This window comes from Narcine bancroftii, chromosome 4 (assembly GCF_036971445.1).
Source record: "Narcine bancroftii isolate sNarBan1 chromosome 4, sNarBan1.hap1, whole genome shotgun sequence".
NCBI classification, from domain to species: Eukaryota; Metazoa; Chordata; class Chondrichthyes; order Torpediniformes; family Narcinidae; genus Narcine; species Narcine bancroftii.
This window is the reverse complement of record NC_091472.1, coordinates 286,862,393-286,880,543: the sequence shown is the minus strand read 5'-3', so window position 1 is coordinate 286,880,543 and position 18,151 is coordinate 286,862,393. Positions and strand designations below refer to the sequence as shown.

The window sequence follows — 18,151 nt, the reverse complement described above, 5'->3', positions numbered from 1 at the left end:
TAGAAACATGTGAAGTATAAATGTATTGAATCAACGGTTTTTAAAAAAAAATCTTTGAATAGGTAAAACACATCTTGTACCTTATAAAGCATATAGTGGGACTGAGTCACAGCAAGAATCAAATAAATGTTGTTTTCTGCCAGCTTTTCACCAAGAAGTGCTAGTGATGGATAATCCTAGAGCCAAAAGAACAACAAAAGTATAAGCACATCCTTCATCTTTAGCCAGTGCTCTTCCCCCACAATTCCAAGCTGCATTTTTCATAGTTACATAACCCTAGATGGCATAAGGTTGATAACTGCCAATATGACCCCCTTGTTTATGAAAGAATGCAAGAACATACAGGGTTGTAGAAAACAAAAATCAGAAAAATTAAAATATGACAAGGTTAGAATAAACAAAGAAAATTAATCCATGGGACAAAGAGAAAAGGAGCAAAGCAAGGAAAACCATTTCCAAAAAAAAAAAAATCACAAGTTGCAATGATCTAGAAATCACTGAGGGAGAAGCAAGGATGATCTCAAAAGGATATTGGATTGACATTTGACAGAAATAAACTTGCATCGAACGGCACATTTAGCATAGGGGTTAGCCCAATACTGTTACAGTCCTAGCGACTGGGGTTTGAATCTGCTCCTGCAAGGAGTTTGTATATTCGCCCTGTGCCTGCATGTTTCCTCCGAGTTCTCCAGTTTCCTCCATTCCTTCAAAACGTACTGGGGTTATAGGTCAATTGGGTGTAAGTGGGTGGCAGGGGTTCATGAGCCAAAAGGCCTATTACCGGGCTGAATGTCTAAATTTAAAAACAAATCACATAGCGAGCAGGGAATATGGACTGAATGGATGGCTTTACAGAGATTCAGTATAGGGCAAGAACCATTGAAAACTACAGCACAGAAACAGATCTCTTGATCCATCACGTTCATCCCAAACAATTATTCTGCTAAGTAATATTGATGTACACCCAGACCATAGCCCTCCATATCAGTCTCATCTATGCACCTATGCAATTTTCTTTTTTCTAATGTTGACAATTGAACCTGCATCCATCATTTTCACTGACAGCTTGTTCCAGACTCTCACCAACCACTGAGTGTAAAAGTTCCCCTTAAACACCTTACTTTTCATCCTTACCCATGTATTCTTGTTCTTATCTCATCCAACCTCAGTAGAAAAAGCCTATCTATAGCCCTCCAAATTTTGCATACCTTTGATTTAATGAACCAACTGGAACCATGCTGTGCAGCAAGTGACACTTTACTAAATAATGAATAAGGATTAGAAACTATTCCACTTGTATTTTCTCTTCTGAAACATACATCACTTAAACTCATATATGCTTGACATAAGTTTACTTTCCTATGGACTATATGGATGTCATTTCACTTGTCCTATATTGATTTATTAGAATCTTCCTCCTGTGGAAATGACTGTCTATCCTTAGTTTTAATATTCTGCTGTCCTTGCATCCCTTTCCCCTTTGCTGTACTTCACAGAACTCCCCATTGTGAATGGCAGGACTCAAACAAAAGCATTGCTTCCCATGAGACTGACTAGAATTAATTCTAACCACAGAGCCTCTAACCATCCCAATTTACAGTACACTGAACACAATTAAAGTAATTTTCCAAACGATCCAGAGGATGTTGAATAAAAAGCAGCAAAGATGCTCAAAAAATCCACACACCTGGTAGTAAGACCGTAAAGTGTTTTAGAAAGTGAATAATATGTGAAGATGATACAACCCCATTGAAAATGGCACCTTTTGCTCAGATCACTTCATTTACTTTTCAAAAGGCATAATAGTTCTTTATGCAAATCTATGTGCAATTAATATAACGTATATAGTAAACTCTCAATTATCTGGCAAGTTTGCATCTGGAATTCTCTTGCAACCGAAGATTTCCAAGAATATTAAACGAGCAAAATATTGAATTGGCACACTTGGCTCTGAAATGATTTTATTCATATGCCAACAGCACAGCAGCCCATCCAAATCTTAGCTCGGAAGCATAATGCTCCTTAGCCTTCAACTTCCAGTCACAAAGGTTCTGTTTTGAAACATGAGGAAATGCCATTGGAGTATCCAGAACAGAGTGAAAAAAATTGCACTGTCACTTATTAACTTTAGAATCAAATGATTTTACTTTATACACACAAAGCTATCTATGCACTTGTTTTGTTTATATGAAAATAAACTCAGGTGTATTTTATGTCACACGCTATGCAAAATTAGCACAAGACATTTTTAGTTTATTTCCATTTATACACAAGGGAGGCACAGAGGTAGGCCAACTAGTGTCAGAAATCCCTGATTAATTCCCACTTCATGTGATGGTATCATTTCTGTTGAATTTAACATTGATACTAATTTAAAATATAAAATTGCAACACAAAACTTATTTAAAAGGGCAAATGGATGACATGTAGGTTGGCAATTTATTTAAGGTTTATGCAGGGAATACTAGCGTGCGATATGCAATAACTTTTTGGCAACCCCATGCAACTTGCATATTCAAATAACTTGCATTTCCTGGAAGTAAAACAAGGAAGTCTGCAGACACCATGGTTGAAGTAAAAACATAATGCTAGAGAAACTCAGCAAGTTAAACAGTGTTCTTCAATACGTTACAGGCCCAGAGGATCCCAAAACCCAGCAGCAATAGAAATTCACCAAGACAAATGGTTATTTAAACAAAAGTTACTTTTAATTTTCTTTAAATGTAAAAACAGTATCAAACTTTAACTTAACACTATTAACTTAATCTAATTTAATCCCCTTCTAATTCTAAGTGCACATGTATGTAATGTGTGTAAGTTCAGAAAAGTTATTTGATTCACAGTCCAATTTCACTTCTCACTCCTCCAAGTTCACTGGTATCAGGCAATTCTTATACTGTGCACAGAATTTAACAATTATGAATTTTCACCAAGCTCTGGTGCTTAAATGGTTACCACTCAAGAAGGTTCTTGTCAGTTTCAAAGAGAGAGAGATTCATTGCTCGTTGAACACACAAACTAATTTACTTCCATCAGTCATATCAGTGTCTTGCCAAAGAAACTTGCCCCATCAGGGTTTTTCAGATGATAACCTCTTCTTCTGCAGGTCACCACAGAGTTCCTTTTGTTTCCCTTATTTCAAGTGAAACATTCTAGCCAGCCATTTCCTGGGTTTTCAACAGGCTGAGTTCAGAACACGTCTTCAGAATGGGGTTTTGTACAAGCTGTCAGCTTCCCATGACTGCATAAACCACTTCTCTCTCTTAGAGAAAGCCTGTTTTGTCTCTTCTCTCTCTCTCTGCTTACAAAATCACATGACCTTCTCAGAACAGCAAATTGCATTCAAACAGATTGCGGCACCGGACCCAATCTTCTGAGTCCATTCATCCGTTGCTTTCAAAACAATAATGCATGACTCCACAGCATGTCCAATTAACAGCTACTTGTGAAGTCTTAATAGGCATTCTTCAAAGTTTTTGCAAAGGCACTCGGAGCCTTGGCTCTCTGGCTTGAGCAGAGCTCTGGCATTTCAGTTTTGTGAAGTGTTTGTGTCCTACACTACCCCCACAATCGATCTCCTTCAAAAACATATCTATATATAAAATACAATATAATCTGTCACAAATAGCAAAAAGGTAAAAAAAAATACAGAACCGACATTTCAGGCTTGAACTCTTCATCTAGGGCTGAAGCCTGAAATGTTGGTTCTGTATTTTTTATCTTTGCTATATAAACTACATGGTTTGACCTACTGAGCTTCTCTAGCCCTGTGTTTTATTTCCCCAACATACATCCCCCATTCCCATTGGAAGCCAGGTGGCTGACAGCATTCCACATGTTAAAGTGTATATCACAACTAGCTTACCATGGCCTATTTCAATGAAATGGCATACAAATATAAACAGTGTAATCTGTATAAAAGCTACATCATAACTGAACCCAAATTAACCCCAATGAAAGCTAACATCCCATTTCTATCATCAGTTTTTCTTTATTTCCCCTCCAAAAAAAGGATGAATTTCAATGAATACCAAATCAAAACAGTCAGGTACAGTGCACATGACAGAATATTAATTTGATATCTGACATATAAATTTACAAACTGAAGTGGCCAACTAGATTTCCCCTCTAGAATACCAATAATGTATGAAGGTTAATGGGGACAGTTCTAAGGCACTTGTATATCAAAAGTGCAAAATGACAAGTTCAACAGCAATAAAAAGTTTAGGGAAAATTGGTGGTACTTTCAGATTTGACAAAGAAATGAAATCAAAATGATCTGAATTTGTTACATTCCCTCAGAATTGGGGTATAAAGGTTCCTTTATTCTCATTTACCATTGTGCAATTACACTGTCACCACTTGCTGCAATTTAAACAAATCCAAATCCACAACATCCATCATCCAGAACAGTTGTTTTAAAATTGCCACCCCCCCACCCCCAACTCACATTCCACCTTAAACAATCCCTATGCCATAAAGACTTTGTGATTAATAAGGGATTGCTTGAGGTTGTATGTGAATGGAAAGTAAAAGGTTTGAAAACCACAGTTTTAATTGTACATAATTGAATCGTTATGTACACGGTTTCATAACTCCACAAGAAATGGGCTAATGACAATTTTTCTCCCACAAAATATTTCAGTCACCATTGGGTCTAGAGCAGTAGTTCTCAACCTTCCCATCCCACTCGCATACCACCTTAAGCAATCCCTTACCAATTACAGAGCACTTATAGCATAGGGGTTACTTAAAGTGGAATATGAGTTTAGGGGAGGCAGTTTGAAAACCACTGATCTAAAGGAACAAGGGTAGAAAATGCACAGGAACATCACTTCCTCTAAGCCATTAACCACTGCAATTTGGAAATATATCATAGTTCTTTGGTGCCTCCTCATCAGGGGACAGCATCGATATATCAATACCCTCAGATGTAATTAAGTTTGCTACACATTTGGCATAATACCAATGCTCACATCCCATTATTTCTATTAAAAAAATGAACATATACATTTTATACAATGCAAATGAATTGTTGCGTTATGCACTTGACTCAAAAACATTTGGAATTAAAACTCATTCATTCTTCACAATCTAAAAATTACTCATCACGCTGCAAAGAAGTTGTCTCACCATTACTGTAGAGAAGCCATACTCATTATATTCATCCAGGTGGCACTGACCATCATTGGGTTGTACGAGGCCACCAAGCTTGCCATCCAATGCAATGTGGGGCACATCATCAGTGGTAAACACCAGCAAGTGGGAAGCCTCCTTCCGCCAGCCTATTTTTTCCTTAAAAAAAGTCACGTATGCCAATTTTTAGTTTTAAATCTTACGTTCCTGTAAGTATGAGGAATTTAGGATCACTGCTGCAATCAGAGATCTTCTTGGGTCATTGCAGACGTCCAGATAATATCCTAATCATTAGGGCCATTACTGCATCATTCTGTACCAATCTATGCAATCAACAAAAAGTAATTTGGTAAACCTTAGAGTGTACAAGGTGAGTGAGTAATCTCAAAGTTTAAGTACGCATTTGATAGACTGAAGAGCATCAAGTGATGTGCATTGAAAAACTAAATAAGAGTTACAAAGAAATATCACTCCATGATTTAATAGTCTGGATTGAAATATTTAAGAAAGTGTTTATGTTGATTAAACTTCCCATCCACTGCACCAGAAATGAATATTGGATTAAACAGAGGCAAAGGAGATAACAAATGCTGGAATCTGGAATTTAAATAAAACACTAATGAAAGGAGAGGGTTCAGCAGCAAGTGGAGGGAAAACAATTGTTAATGCTTCACTTTGGTATCCTGCATCAGTCCAAGTAAAGGGTCTTGACTTGGAAATTGACCAACTCATCCCATTCTCCTCCCTCCCACCTCCCCAATGAGATCCCCCAATCAGTCTGCTTTTTGCCATTGGATTAAATGTTCAGATAAACCTGAAAATTCATAGCATGATGTAAAAATACTGTCAGAGCACACTTTCTCACCTTGCAAACTATTGCCTGAAGTATCGCATCAAAACCACCTTCTGGTGCATCACGATTTCGTGATACCATTTGCCTCTGAACTTCAGCGTTGAACTTGTCAGACTTGTCTGTCAATGACAACAGATGTCGAAATCCAAAAGATGGGACGCATTGTGGAAACAGCTTGTATCTACGTGAAAAAGAACATGATTTATCATAGGTGAATTATCCCTTTCATTAGGATATTATCTCTTGCCACACAGAATGAGAGCTTTCATTAAGTCTTAAAATAGAAGCTCTATTGCTTTTAAGTGATCGTTAATGAAGGTAGATTTTAGCATGCTTGCTCTTACTGGTCAAGTTATTGAGTACCTCGTGGCAGAGCTACACAAGGAGAGTGTTGATGAAACCACACTTAGAATACTTTAGGAAGATCAATAATTTGTAAGGGACAAAGAAGAGACCCAGCAGCAATAGATATTCACCTAGACGATTGGTTACTTAAACAAAAGTTGCTTTTATTGATCTTTAACATGAAAATAGAATCAAACTTTAACTTTTCACTATTGACTTACTTAACCCCCTTCTGATTCTAAGCACCCATATAGGTAAGTTCAGAAAAGTTCTTTGGTTCACAGACCAATCTCACTTCTCATTCATCCAAGTTCTGGTTGCAGGCAATTCTTACACTGTGCATGGGCCTTGGCGCTTGAAAGGTAAATGGCTACTGTTCAGGAAAGTTCTTGTTGGTTTTCAGAGACTGATTTGTTGTATGATGGACACCCAGCCACTTCAGTGTCTTGCCCCCTCAGGGTTCTCCAGATGATAACCTCCTTCTTTCAGGTCGCCACAGAGTGTCTTTTTGTTTCTCTTATTCCAAGTGAAACATTAGACAGCCAATCCTCTCCTCTTGCATGAATCACAAGGGCTTTGACCAGGCTGAATCAAGCACTTACAAACTGTCTTCCACATGGGGTTTTTCACAACTTTGCCAGCTTGTCCTGTTCCAGTCCCAGCTGCTGTTTCTGGCTGTAACACTGTAGAAGTGATATCTCTCTCTCTCTCTCTCTCTCTCTCTGAGAGAAAGCCTGTTTGACTCTCTCTCTGCTTGCAAAACCACATGACCCTCTTAGAATAGCTCCAGACAATCTGCGGCTCCAACAAGATCTTTCATCTGTTGCCTTTTTGTAAACAACAATCCATTAATGAAGTCTCTTGGGCACTCTCCAAATCTCTTGCAAAGACTGTTGGCCCCGACATGTCTAGCATGGGGCAGATCTCTAGTATTTTAAATAAGATCTGTTTTAAAGTTTTTGTATGTGACCTACTCTAACAAACATTTCCCAATTTATCTTCCAAAAACATATCTATAAACTCTGTTATGAGGGCTTGAGTTATAGGGAGCTGGCTAGGCTGAGTCTTCATTCAATGGAGCATAGGAGGCTGAAAACATCAGAGATTTATAAAATCATAAGGGGTAATGATAAACTAAATGCTCACTGTCATTTTTCTCCAGGGGAGATGATTCTTGAACTGAAGGGCATAATTTGATTTGAGAGGGTAGAGATACAAGGGAGAGGTGAGGGATAACATTTTCATGCACAGTGCAGTCTGTATATGGAACGAGCTGCGTACAATTACAATGTTCAAAGGACATTTAGACAGACACGTGGAAACAGCAACTCATACATACAGCTGCTCTTCATCGACTACAGCTCAGCCTTAAACGCCATTATTCCCTCAGTGCTGATCAAGAAGCTTCAAATTCTGGGCCTCTGCATCCTCCTCTGCAACTGGATCCTTGACTTCCTCATCTGAAGACCACAGTCAGAATGAATTGGAAACAACATCTCCTCCTCACTGATTATCGACACAGGCGCATCTCAAGGAAGCATGTTTAGCCCACTGCTCTATTCATTATACACCCACGACTGTGGCCAGGCACAATTCTAATATTATCTACAGATTTGCCGATGACATCACAGTTGTCGGCAGAATTACAAACGGCCAATGAGGAAGCGTACAGGAAGAAGATAGATCAGTTTGTTGAATGGTGTCATGCCAATGATCTTGTGCTCAACATTAGCAAAACCACGGAGATAATTGTGGATTTCAGGATGAAGTCAGGGGAACATGACCCAGCCCTCATTGAAGGCTCAGGTAGTGGAGATGGTCACGAATTTCAAATTTCTGGGTATTAACATCTCCAATGATCTGTTGTGGAGCCTCCATATCAATGCAATCACAAAGAACGCTCACCAGCCGCTAAAATTTGTGATCCAAAGTACTTTTCTAATCTTAAATATACATTACACACACCTGCGCTTAGTATTAGGGGGGGGGGGGGATTAAGTAGTTAGGTAGGTTAAGTAATAAGTTAAAGTTCAATTCTGTTTTCTTGTTCAAATATAATTCTAAACTACTGTGTTGTGGTGCATATCTATTGCTGCTGGTTTTCAGGGTCCTCTGGACTCTGTAACATTTTATTCTTTGGCTCACAGTCCAATCTCACTGGTTGCAGGGAATTCTTGTACTGTGCACAGAAGTTAGCATTAATAAAGTTCACCAGTCTTTGGTGCGTAACAGGCAAATGGTTACCACTCAGGAGGGTTCTTGCTGGTTTTCAGAGGGAGATTCCTTTTCCAGAACATCCGGAACTGATTCCTTCTCAATCAGTCTTGTTGACGAAACTTGCCCCCTTCAGGGTTCTCCAGATGATCCTCTTTCTTTCAGGTCACCTTTTCAGACCACAGTCTTCTCCATTGACCAGGCAGTCTTCCAAAGTTTGCCAGCTTGTCCTTCAGGAACTGATTTCTCTTCTCCCCTGCCTGAAAAGATCACGTGCTCTCCCAGGCAAGCTGCTGTCGATACTTTGTTGCCTTCTACAAAAAGCATTCTGCAAAAGTCCTGCAAATATTCTGTCTTTTAAAATGTGTATATGCAAGCTGCTCTAACAATTCCTCCCAAATCACATCTAAATACCCTTGTCACATTTTCAAGCTGTGATGCAAGGTCATCAACCTTGTATCCCTCCAACATTACTTGTGTTCAGTGATGCACGACAAGGACCACTTTTTGTTCTACAGGAGGGACAATGTGGTTCTATATTGCTTTGAAAGGACCTGCCATAGTCTGATGCCACTCTCTCTACCCTTGGCACCACACAGGCCATATTGGAGCAGTGGCAGCCTACCAATTCTGGCCTCTAAAAGGAGAGCACATACTTAATTCATTAAAAATAATCCTATCATTCCCATCTATTAGTTGAAAGGGATGCAGAGGTAATTGATCAGGATATTGCAGGGATTCAAGTGCTTAAGTTCCTGGGAGAGCTTAGATAAGCTCAGAGGACCTCAAAACCCAAAAGCAATAGAAATTCACAAAGACAAATGGTTACTTAAAAGTTGCTTTTAATTTTCTTTAAACATAAAAACAGGATCAAATTTTAACTTATTACTATTAAATTAGCCCCCTTCTAATTCTAATCACACATGTATGTAATGTGCATATGTTCATGAAAGTTCTTTGCTTTAAGAGTCGAGTCATTCACTTCTTACTTCTTCAAGTTCACCGGTATCAGGCAATTCTTATACTGTGCACAGAATTTAACATTTATAAATTTTCACCAGGCTCTGGTGCTTAAAGTTAAATGGTTACCACTCAGGAAGGTTCTCATTGGTTTCAGAGAGAGATTTGTTGATCATTGGACACAAGCATAATTTGATTTCCTCCAATCAGCCTCTTCAGTGTCTTGCCGAAGAAACTTGTCCATCACAGGTTTTCCAAATGATAACCTTTTCTTCCAGGTCACCAGAGTTCTTCTTGTTCCCCTTATTTCAGGAGAAACACTCTAGCCAGCTATTTCCTCGTATAAGGACTAGAAGGGTTTGAAACAGGCTGAACTCAGAACTCACAACCAGTCTTCAAAATGGGGTTTTCAACAAGCCTGCCAGCTTGTGATGCTGCAGTCTCAAAAGCTACTGAAGAACTGTTGAACTGACTTTTTTCGCTCTCACTTGCTAAAAAAAAATCGTTTTTTCTCTCTTTGTCTGAAAAATCACATGACCCATCTTAGAACAGAAAACTGCAACCAGATAGATTTCTGGCACCGGAATCAGTTCTGAGCCTGGACATCTTGTTTGTTTAAAGACAGTAGTCCATTTATTCCACAATATCAGTTCAATTAACACCTACTTGTGAAGCCTCTATAGGCATTCTTCAAAGTTTCTGTAAAGTCACTGTGGGCATGAAGTCTCTACTTATGCCTAGTTCTTGCATTTCAAATTTGTGAAATGTTAATGTCTGTTTGAGAAGTGACCTACACTAAACCCTACAACCTCTCTCTTTTAAAAACATTTATAAATAATATAACCCATAACAATCCCCTGGAGTGTAGGTGGACGAGGGTGACCTTATGGAATTTATAAAATTATAATAGATAATGTGAATGCCCACAGTATTTTTCTCAGTGCAGATGATTCCAGAACTCAAATTGTGGGGAGAGATTAAGCAGGACCTGAACGGGAACATTTTCCACTTGGAGGGTGCTCCATATCTAGAATGACCTGCCAGAAGCGGGCACAATTTCTGATTTCAAAGGCATTGGACAGGATAGGCTTAGAAGGATTATGATTGAAATGCCAACTTGGGTCGAATGAGTCAAACACGAAGAGCCTGCTCCCTGCTGTACGACACCAAGTAAAGTTTTTATTGGAGAACCAATGACCAAAGCATTGCTCTCCCCATCTAGAGCAGCCTTGGGGTGCAATGGAACTTCTCGCAATCGATTTTTGTTTACTGATTAAATGGATGAGGACGAAGAATATACAATTTAATGGAAATCTTCATAATGACAAGTGATATGTATCCTACTGTTCCTGAAACATCGATAAAAGATCTGTTTTCAGTTACTGTACTCGATGACAAGTAGCACAAGAATTTTGTCAGTTACACAATCTCATATGCATTCAATAAATACTTTATTTAGTTTCAAAGATTAAACAAATCCAATGCAGAATAAACAGAAAGAATAAAGAAGGGAGAAAATGTCACGTGAATCCCATTCTGAATGAGCTAATAACAAACATTGAATGCAAATTTCTTCCCCTTCACCTTAAACCTATGCCCTCTGGTTACTGATTCTGCTAATCTGGGTAAAAGACTTTGCAATCACCTCTCAGCATTTTGTCTACATTGATGAGATCACCCCTCATCCGCTCATGGCCCTAGCCTGCTCAATCTCTCTCTCTATCTTAGCACTTCCCCCACCTCCCAATCCCCATGTCCTGGCAGCATCCTCGCAAATTTTATCTGCACTCTCTCCAGCATTACAACATCTTTTTGTAGCATGGTGACCCAAGTAATATTCCAAATGGGACCTCTGCAATATGATCTTGTATCTTCTACAATACTTTGGCTGATGAAGGCTAAAGTGCCGAAAGCCTTTTGATCACCCTATCAAATTGTGATGCTATTTTCAAGGCATTATGTATCTGCATTCCTCAATCCCTCTGCTCGACAACACACCCCAGATCCCTACCATTCACTGTGTAGGTTCTACCCTTGTTGGACATCCCAAAATGGAACCCCTCACATTTCTTTGTACTAAATTCCAACAACCATTCTCTACCCTCCTGATCGAGATCCTGCTAAAATCTTTGGTAACCACCTTCACCATTTACAATACCAGATACTTGTGTGTCATCTGCAAACTTGCTAATCATGCCGATTATATTTCATCTAAATTATTGATGTAGATGACAAACAGTAATGGATCCAACAATGGACCTTGTGGCACAACACGAGTCTCCAGTCCAAAAACAACCTTCAACCATCATTCTCTATCTCACCTTGGATCTTACTCTATCTGACATGCTAGAGCAGCCATAAATAAAAAATGTCTACAGCTCTGCCACGTCAACCTTCTTTGTCACATTTTCAAAATAAACTTCATCAGATTTGTGATACATGCCCTTCCACAAAACCATGCTGAATACTCCAATCAGCCCTTGTCCATTCAAGTGCATGTATATCTTCTCCTTCAGAATACTCTCTAGTAAGTTTACCAACCACAGATGGTAGGCTCACTGACTAATTTTTATGAAACTCTTATGTTTAAGTTGTAGCGGCCCTCTCCTCAGGACAACACAGGAAATGGCCGAACATGGCAACCAAGCAACCTGCACCCGAGATGGGAGACCCGCTTCCATAGGCTGCAGTAATAATAGCCGAATCAACCAATCACCATCAGCGGATCGCACGGGGTCCAATCCGGGCCTGTGGATCCAAGATGGCCAATTGGCAGCCAGCTCCACTCAAGCCACTCAGCTGTGGTGTCACAGCTGAGTGCCTACAAAAAGGCAGAGCTGCATCTCAATAAACTCAGTGTCGACGACACTCCCTTCGTGTGAGAGTCTTCTTTCTTGTTATAACTTTGAGCTATAACCATAATAACCCGCTACAGTGGTGATCCTGATTGGTCCAAACAGTGCCTTGGACTCAACGATGGAAGATCAACCTACAATCAATGCGGTATTGATGAAGCTGCCGGGCTTCTGGACGTTGCAACCACGGGTATGGTTTCAGCAGACCGAGGTATAGTTCGCCATTTGCTGGATCTCCGCTAGCGACATGCCTACTTCATAGTTAGCGCTCTCAATCAGGACACCGCATCCCACATTATCGACTTCCTCCAGCAGCCCCCTGGGCAAGGGAAGTATGTGGCTATCAAGGAGCTATTAACCTGCACTTTCGGGCTCTTGAAGCATAAGCGCATGGCCCAACTGCTGCACGTAGACAGTGTGGGGGCAGGGCCCCTTCTGCCCTCATGAGCGACATGCTCGCTCTCCCCGATGGCCACAACACTTGACCGCAGTTCCAGCAGATCTCCTAAGCGGCTACCCAAAGAGATCCAGCTGCTCATCTTAGAAGAAGACTTTGACGAGCCCAGGAAGGCAGGTATGGGCAGTGGAGGGATGCCTGTGCTACGTTCGAACAGGTGATGGCACCCCATCAGCAACACCCAGCCAGGAAGCCCACTGACCGACCATCCAGACAACAAAACCCACTGGTGAGCAACATTGTTTCTATCATCAATGGTAGGATTCTGAGGCCCGTCGATACCGCTCCCCCTGAGCGTTCCATGGAAACGTCAAGGCCAGTCGTCGTTGATGGCTGCAATGACTGGCCAACTGCATAGCCTCCTCCAAATCTTAGACTCCCTGTCAGGCCGATGTTTTTCGGTAGACTCTGGAGTGAAGTACACCATCCTTCCCCCATCCAGCCTCGAGGCACGCAGCAGGAAGGTGGGCCAAGAGCTTCAAGCAGCAAACAGCTCCAACATACGGACATTCGGCACCTGTACAATCCCCCTTCACTTTGGGGACAGACAATTCACTTGAAAGTTCACAGTGGGGGCCGTACATCAACTGTTACTGGGTGCCGATTTCCTCAGGGCCAACTTCTTACTAGTGGACATTAAGGAGCTTTGGTTGGTACATGCCCAGACTTTTTAAACTCTCTTGTTCAAGGGCACTGAACTTACTGACCCCCACTTGCACTCAGTGAGTTCTTCCGACAACGAATTTGCTCAGGTCTTAACGGATTTTCCTTCCATCACTACCCCTCATTTCAGCTCGGCAGAGCCTAAACACAGGTGAGACGCCAGATCATTAAGGAGGGCCCTCCCCTCAATGCCAGGGTGTGGCATCTTCCCCCCCCCAGAAACTCAACCTGGCTAGAGAAGAGTTTTGAAAGATGGAGGAATTCGGCATTGTGCGGTGCTGATACCCCATGGGCCTTACCCCTCCATATTGTACCAAAGGCAGCAGGAGGTTGGAGGCTGTGCAGAGACTACCATCACCTTAATGAGGACACCACGCCTGACAGATATCCCGTGCCTCATATTCAGGACTTCACCATTAATCTGCAAGGGGCATGGATATTCTCTAAGGTGGACCTCATCAGTGGTTATCATCAGATCCCAGTTCACCCTGATGACATTCCCAAAACTGCCATCATAACACCCTTTGGATTGTTTGAATTCCTCCGAATGCCATTCGGGCTAAAAAACACAATTCAGACTTTCTAGAGGTTGATGGACGCAGTGTGCCGGGATCTGCACTTCGTCTTCATCTACCTCGATGACATTTTAATAGCCAGTCACTCCCGCACCAGGACACCGCTAACTTAAGACTATTGTTCTCCAAACTAAATGAGTTTGGCTTAACCATCAATCTGATCAAGTGCCAATTTGGCCGAGAGACAATCGATTTCCTGGGCCATATCATTGACAAATGGTAGGCCAGGTAGTTGCCTTCAAAAGTGAACGCCACTGGTTCCTTCCCAAGACCATCAACCATGAAGGGACTGCAAGAGTCCGCAGGGATGGTCAATTTTTATCATCGTTTATTACTGGCAGCGGGCCGCATCTTGAGCCATTTATTCCCCCTCATGGCAGGGCCCAGGAAGGACATTCAATGAACAGAGGAGGCAATCAAGGCTTTCCAAGCAACTAAATACACCCTAGCCAATGCCACCCTGCTTGTGCACTCAAGGACAGTCACCCCAACCGCCTTCATGGTAGACGCCTCCAGCACAGTGGTTGGGGGTGTACTTGAGCAACTGGTTAACGGACAATGGCAACTGCTGACCTTTTTCAGTAAACACCAGAGGCCACCAGAGCTCAAGTACAGTGTCTTTGATAGGAAGCTGTTAGTGGTATACCTAGCAATTCAGCATTTCCGTTACTTCCTGGAGGGCAGGAAGTTCAAAATCTACATAGACCACAAGCTATTCACCTTTGCTTTCAGCAAGGTGTCAGACCCATGGTCAGCCAGGCAACAGCACCACCTGTCCAAATATATTGTGGTATAGGATGGTGGTAATTGGCTGAGAGCGTAGCCACACCTACTGTCAGGTCTTAAAGGGTTGCTCCTAGCCAGACCCAGATCATTCTGGACTGGTCGACCTACATGTGATACGCTCCAGTCTTCTAGTTAATAAAAAGCCTTGGTTTGGATGAACAAGCCTTCTTTGATTCTTTCGACGTCCACTACAGGCATTGAGCATATCGCCAGGAAGTCCAATGAGATAGCCGACCTTCTCTCTCATCCAGCTACTCTAGCGGTGCACACCCCCACCCCAGGCATCGACTATGCAGCCCCAGCTGAAGCGCAGCAGATGGACCCTGACAAATCAGCATACCAGATGGCATTCCCACCGGCCTCCAACTAGAGTACATCCATATTGCCCAAGGTAACCACACACTGATCTGCAACACCTCAACTAACAAACCCTGCCCCATCATTCCGGTCGCATGGAGGAGTTGAGTTTTCGATTTGGTCCTCAATTTGGCTCACCTTGATATCAAGACTACAGTTAAAATGGTGGCCAATAGGTATATCTGGCACAGCCTCCATAAGGAGGTCACTCAGTGAGCCAAAATATGTACTCAATGCCAGGCATCCAAGGTCCAGACCCACATGAAAGCCCCTCCACAGCCCTTCAAACCAGCCCACCATCATTTCAGCCACGTGCATATAGACATTGTGGGTCCCCTAACTATATCAAGGTGTGCACGTTATCTGTTGACCATGGTTGACAGGCTGACCAGATGGCCAGAGGTGGTGCCACTGGCTGAAAGCTCTACTGAGGCGTGTGAACAGGCATTACTGGCACATTTTGGGGTTCTTGAACACTTAACATCTGACAGAGCGGCCAATTCACTTCCAGCCTATGGACTGCCTTAGCAAATGCCCTGGGGACCCAACTCCACCACACCACAGTCTACCACCCGCATGCTAATGGGTTGGTGGAGAGGTTCCACAGGCACCTGAAGATAGCCCAAGTAGAGGGCCAGCAGCTCACTGGACCTAACTGGGATGACAAACTCCCTTGGCTCCTTCTCAACATTCATAGTGCCGCAAAGGAGGATCTCAAGGCATCCTCTGGCAAGTTGGTCTATGGCGCGCCTCTAGTCATCCCAGGTGAATTGTTGGCTGCTTCCAAGGATATGGGGGAGCTTCCGGCAGTCACCGTGTCTCGACTGCACAAGCACCTGGGCACACTGCCCAGAGTGCACGGCCAAGCCAGCACTTTTGTTCCAAAGAACTTTTCAGACTGTCACTACGTATTTGTCTGACACAGGGCCCACTGGTCACCTCTTCAACAGCCTTACTGTGTCATTAAACACAACGGCTCCACCTGCATGTTGGACATTGGCGGCAGAGAGGAGACCTTCACGCATGACCAGCTGAAACTGGCCCACTTGGATTTTCACCAGCCGGTCATTAACCCGACCCCACAGCACAGGGGCCAGCCAGCCCACTCCGCGGGCCGACACAGAAAATAGCCATCAAACGTGGAGATCGAGCAAGCAGCACACGGGATGGGAGACCCATGCCCAGAGGCTGCAGTAATAGCACCAGAATCAACCAATCACCATCAGCGATCACAGGAGGTCCAATCTGGGCCTGCGGATCTGAGGTGGGGAAGCCAGCTCCGCTCAAGTCATGCCCCAGTGGTGATGCAGCCAGCTGCCTATAAAAGGCAGAGCTGCATCTCAATAAAATCAGTGCTGACTACACTCCCTTTGTGTGTCTTCTTTCTTGTTATAACCTCGAGCTATAGCCCAAGGCTCGCTGAAGTGATGGTTGCAAGCAATGGAAACATTAGCAATCCAAAAACGTAATGATTATATTTAAAATTCTTAAGCATACCTATATTTACTACTACATTTAAGGGAATTTATAGCCCAATTTATGACACTAAATGTAAAATACTGCAGATTCTTGAAATACAATACGAGCACAAAAATGCCAGAGGAATCTGAAAATATCTCTTGAAAGAGAACGAGAACTGATTAAAGTTTTCCAATATAAAATACTAACTTTGCTTCTTTCTCCACAGATGTTCATACCACTGAGTTCATATCATACGTAAAATTATCTGAAACTTAAAATATCAGCATGCATTTAAAAACCAGAAATATGGCATTTTGTTATTTATAAAGAATTACTGATGAACTACCACATTTATTTTAATTATATTTGCCTCAATTTAAAGATGAGTTTTTACAATTTTATATCGTTCTCGAAAGGTGCCAGTTTTAACTTTGCTATTCAGTGAATTGACTTCACTGGTTTGAAGGATTTAAAACCGAATTAGTGAAAAGGGTGGAAACACTCAGCAGGTCAGGTAGCATTTGATCAAATAGAAGCAGAATTAAAGCATCAAGTTGAGGAAGGCTGATCAGAACTGGAAAAATGTGGAAACAGGTTGCAGAGAGGATGGGGGAGGAGGGATGGAACAAGGGGAATAAATACACCGACAGGATGAAGCCAGTGTTGCTGCAGTGATAAGCTGCCCTGAAACCATCTGGTTAATCTTGTTAGAATTGCTGGATAAATCGAGAATGATTTGCAAAGATTTCAAATAACACAGCTGAATGTATGCATATTAATAGTCAAATACGCTTCGTGTAATCTGCTTAATGAAGCAAAAATTCAGAAGGGTCAATAACACTAAATAATTTACAATTATTTACATTCCATTTTCTTTTCTAAATTCAGTTGGAATGATGTCAATGCTCCCAAATTTAAAAGACAAATAGCAAAGCACTTTTTATACATTTTGTACAACAGACTCGCCAAGGCAAATAGCGCCTTTGGAAGACTACACAAAAGAGTCTGGAAAAACAACCAACTGAAAAACCTCACAAAGATTAGCGTATACAGAGCCGTTGTCATACCCACACTCCTGTTCGGCTCCGAATCATGGGTCCTCTACCGGCATCACCTACGGCTCCTAGAACGCTTCCACCAGCGTTGTCTCCGCTCCATCCTCAACATCCATTGGAGCGCTTTCATCCCTAACGTCGAAGTACTCGAGATGGCAGAGGTCGACAGCATCGAGTCCACGCTGCTGAAGATCCAGCTGCGTTGGGTGGGTCACATCTCCAGAATGGAGGACCATCGCCTTCCCAAGATCGTGTTATATGGCGAGCTCTCCACTGGCCACCATGACAGAGGTGCACCAAAGAAAAGGTACAAGGACTGCCTAAAGAAATCTCTTGGTGCCTGCCACATTGACCACCGCCAGTGGGCTGATCTCGCCTCAAACCGTGCATCTTGGCGCCTCACAGTTTGGCGGGCAGCAACCTCCTTTGAAGAA

At 42.1% G+C, this 18,151-nt stretch overlaps 1 protein-coding gene across 1 annotated transcript in view; it reads right to left on the bottom strand.

The window, feature by feature from the left end:
* itgb5 (integrin, beta 5) overlaps positions 1-18,151 on the bottom strand; it is a 106,650-nt gene that overhangs the window by 73,053 nt on the left and 15,446 nt on the right. Inside the window, exons 5-7 of the mRNA XM_069935299.1 lie at positions 6,002-6,170; positions 5,134-5,295; positions 81-176 (exon numbers count right to left, since the gene is read on the bottom strand). Coding sequence (XP_069791400.1) covers positions 81-176; positions 5,134-5,295; positions 6,002-6,170 — 427 coding nt within the window. The remainder of the gene's footprint in view (positions 1-80; positions 177-5,133; positions 5,296-6,001; positions 6,171-18,151) is intronic.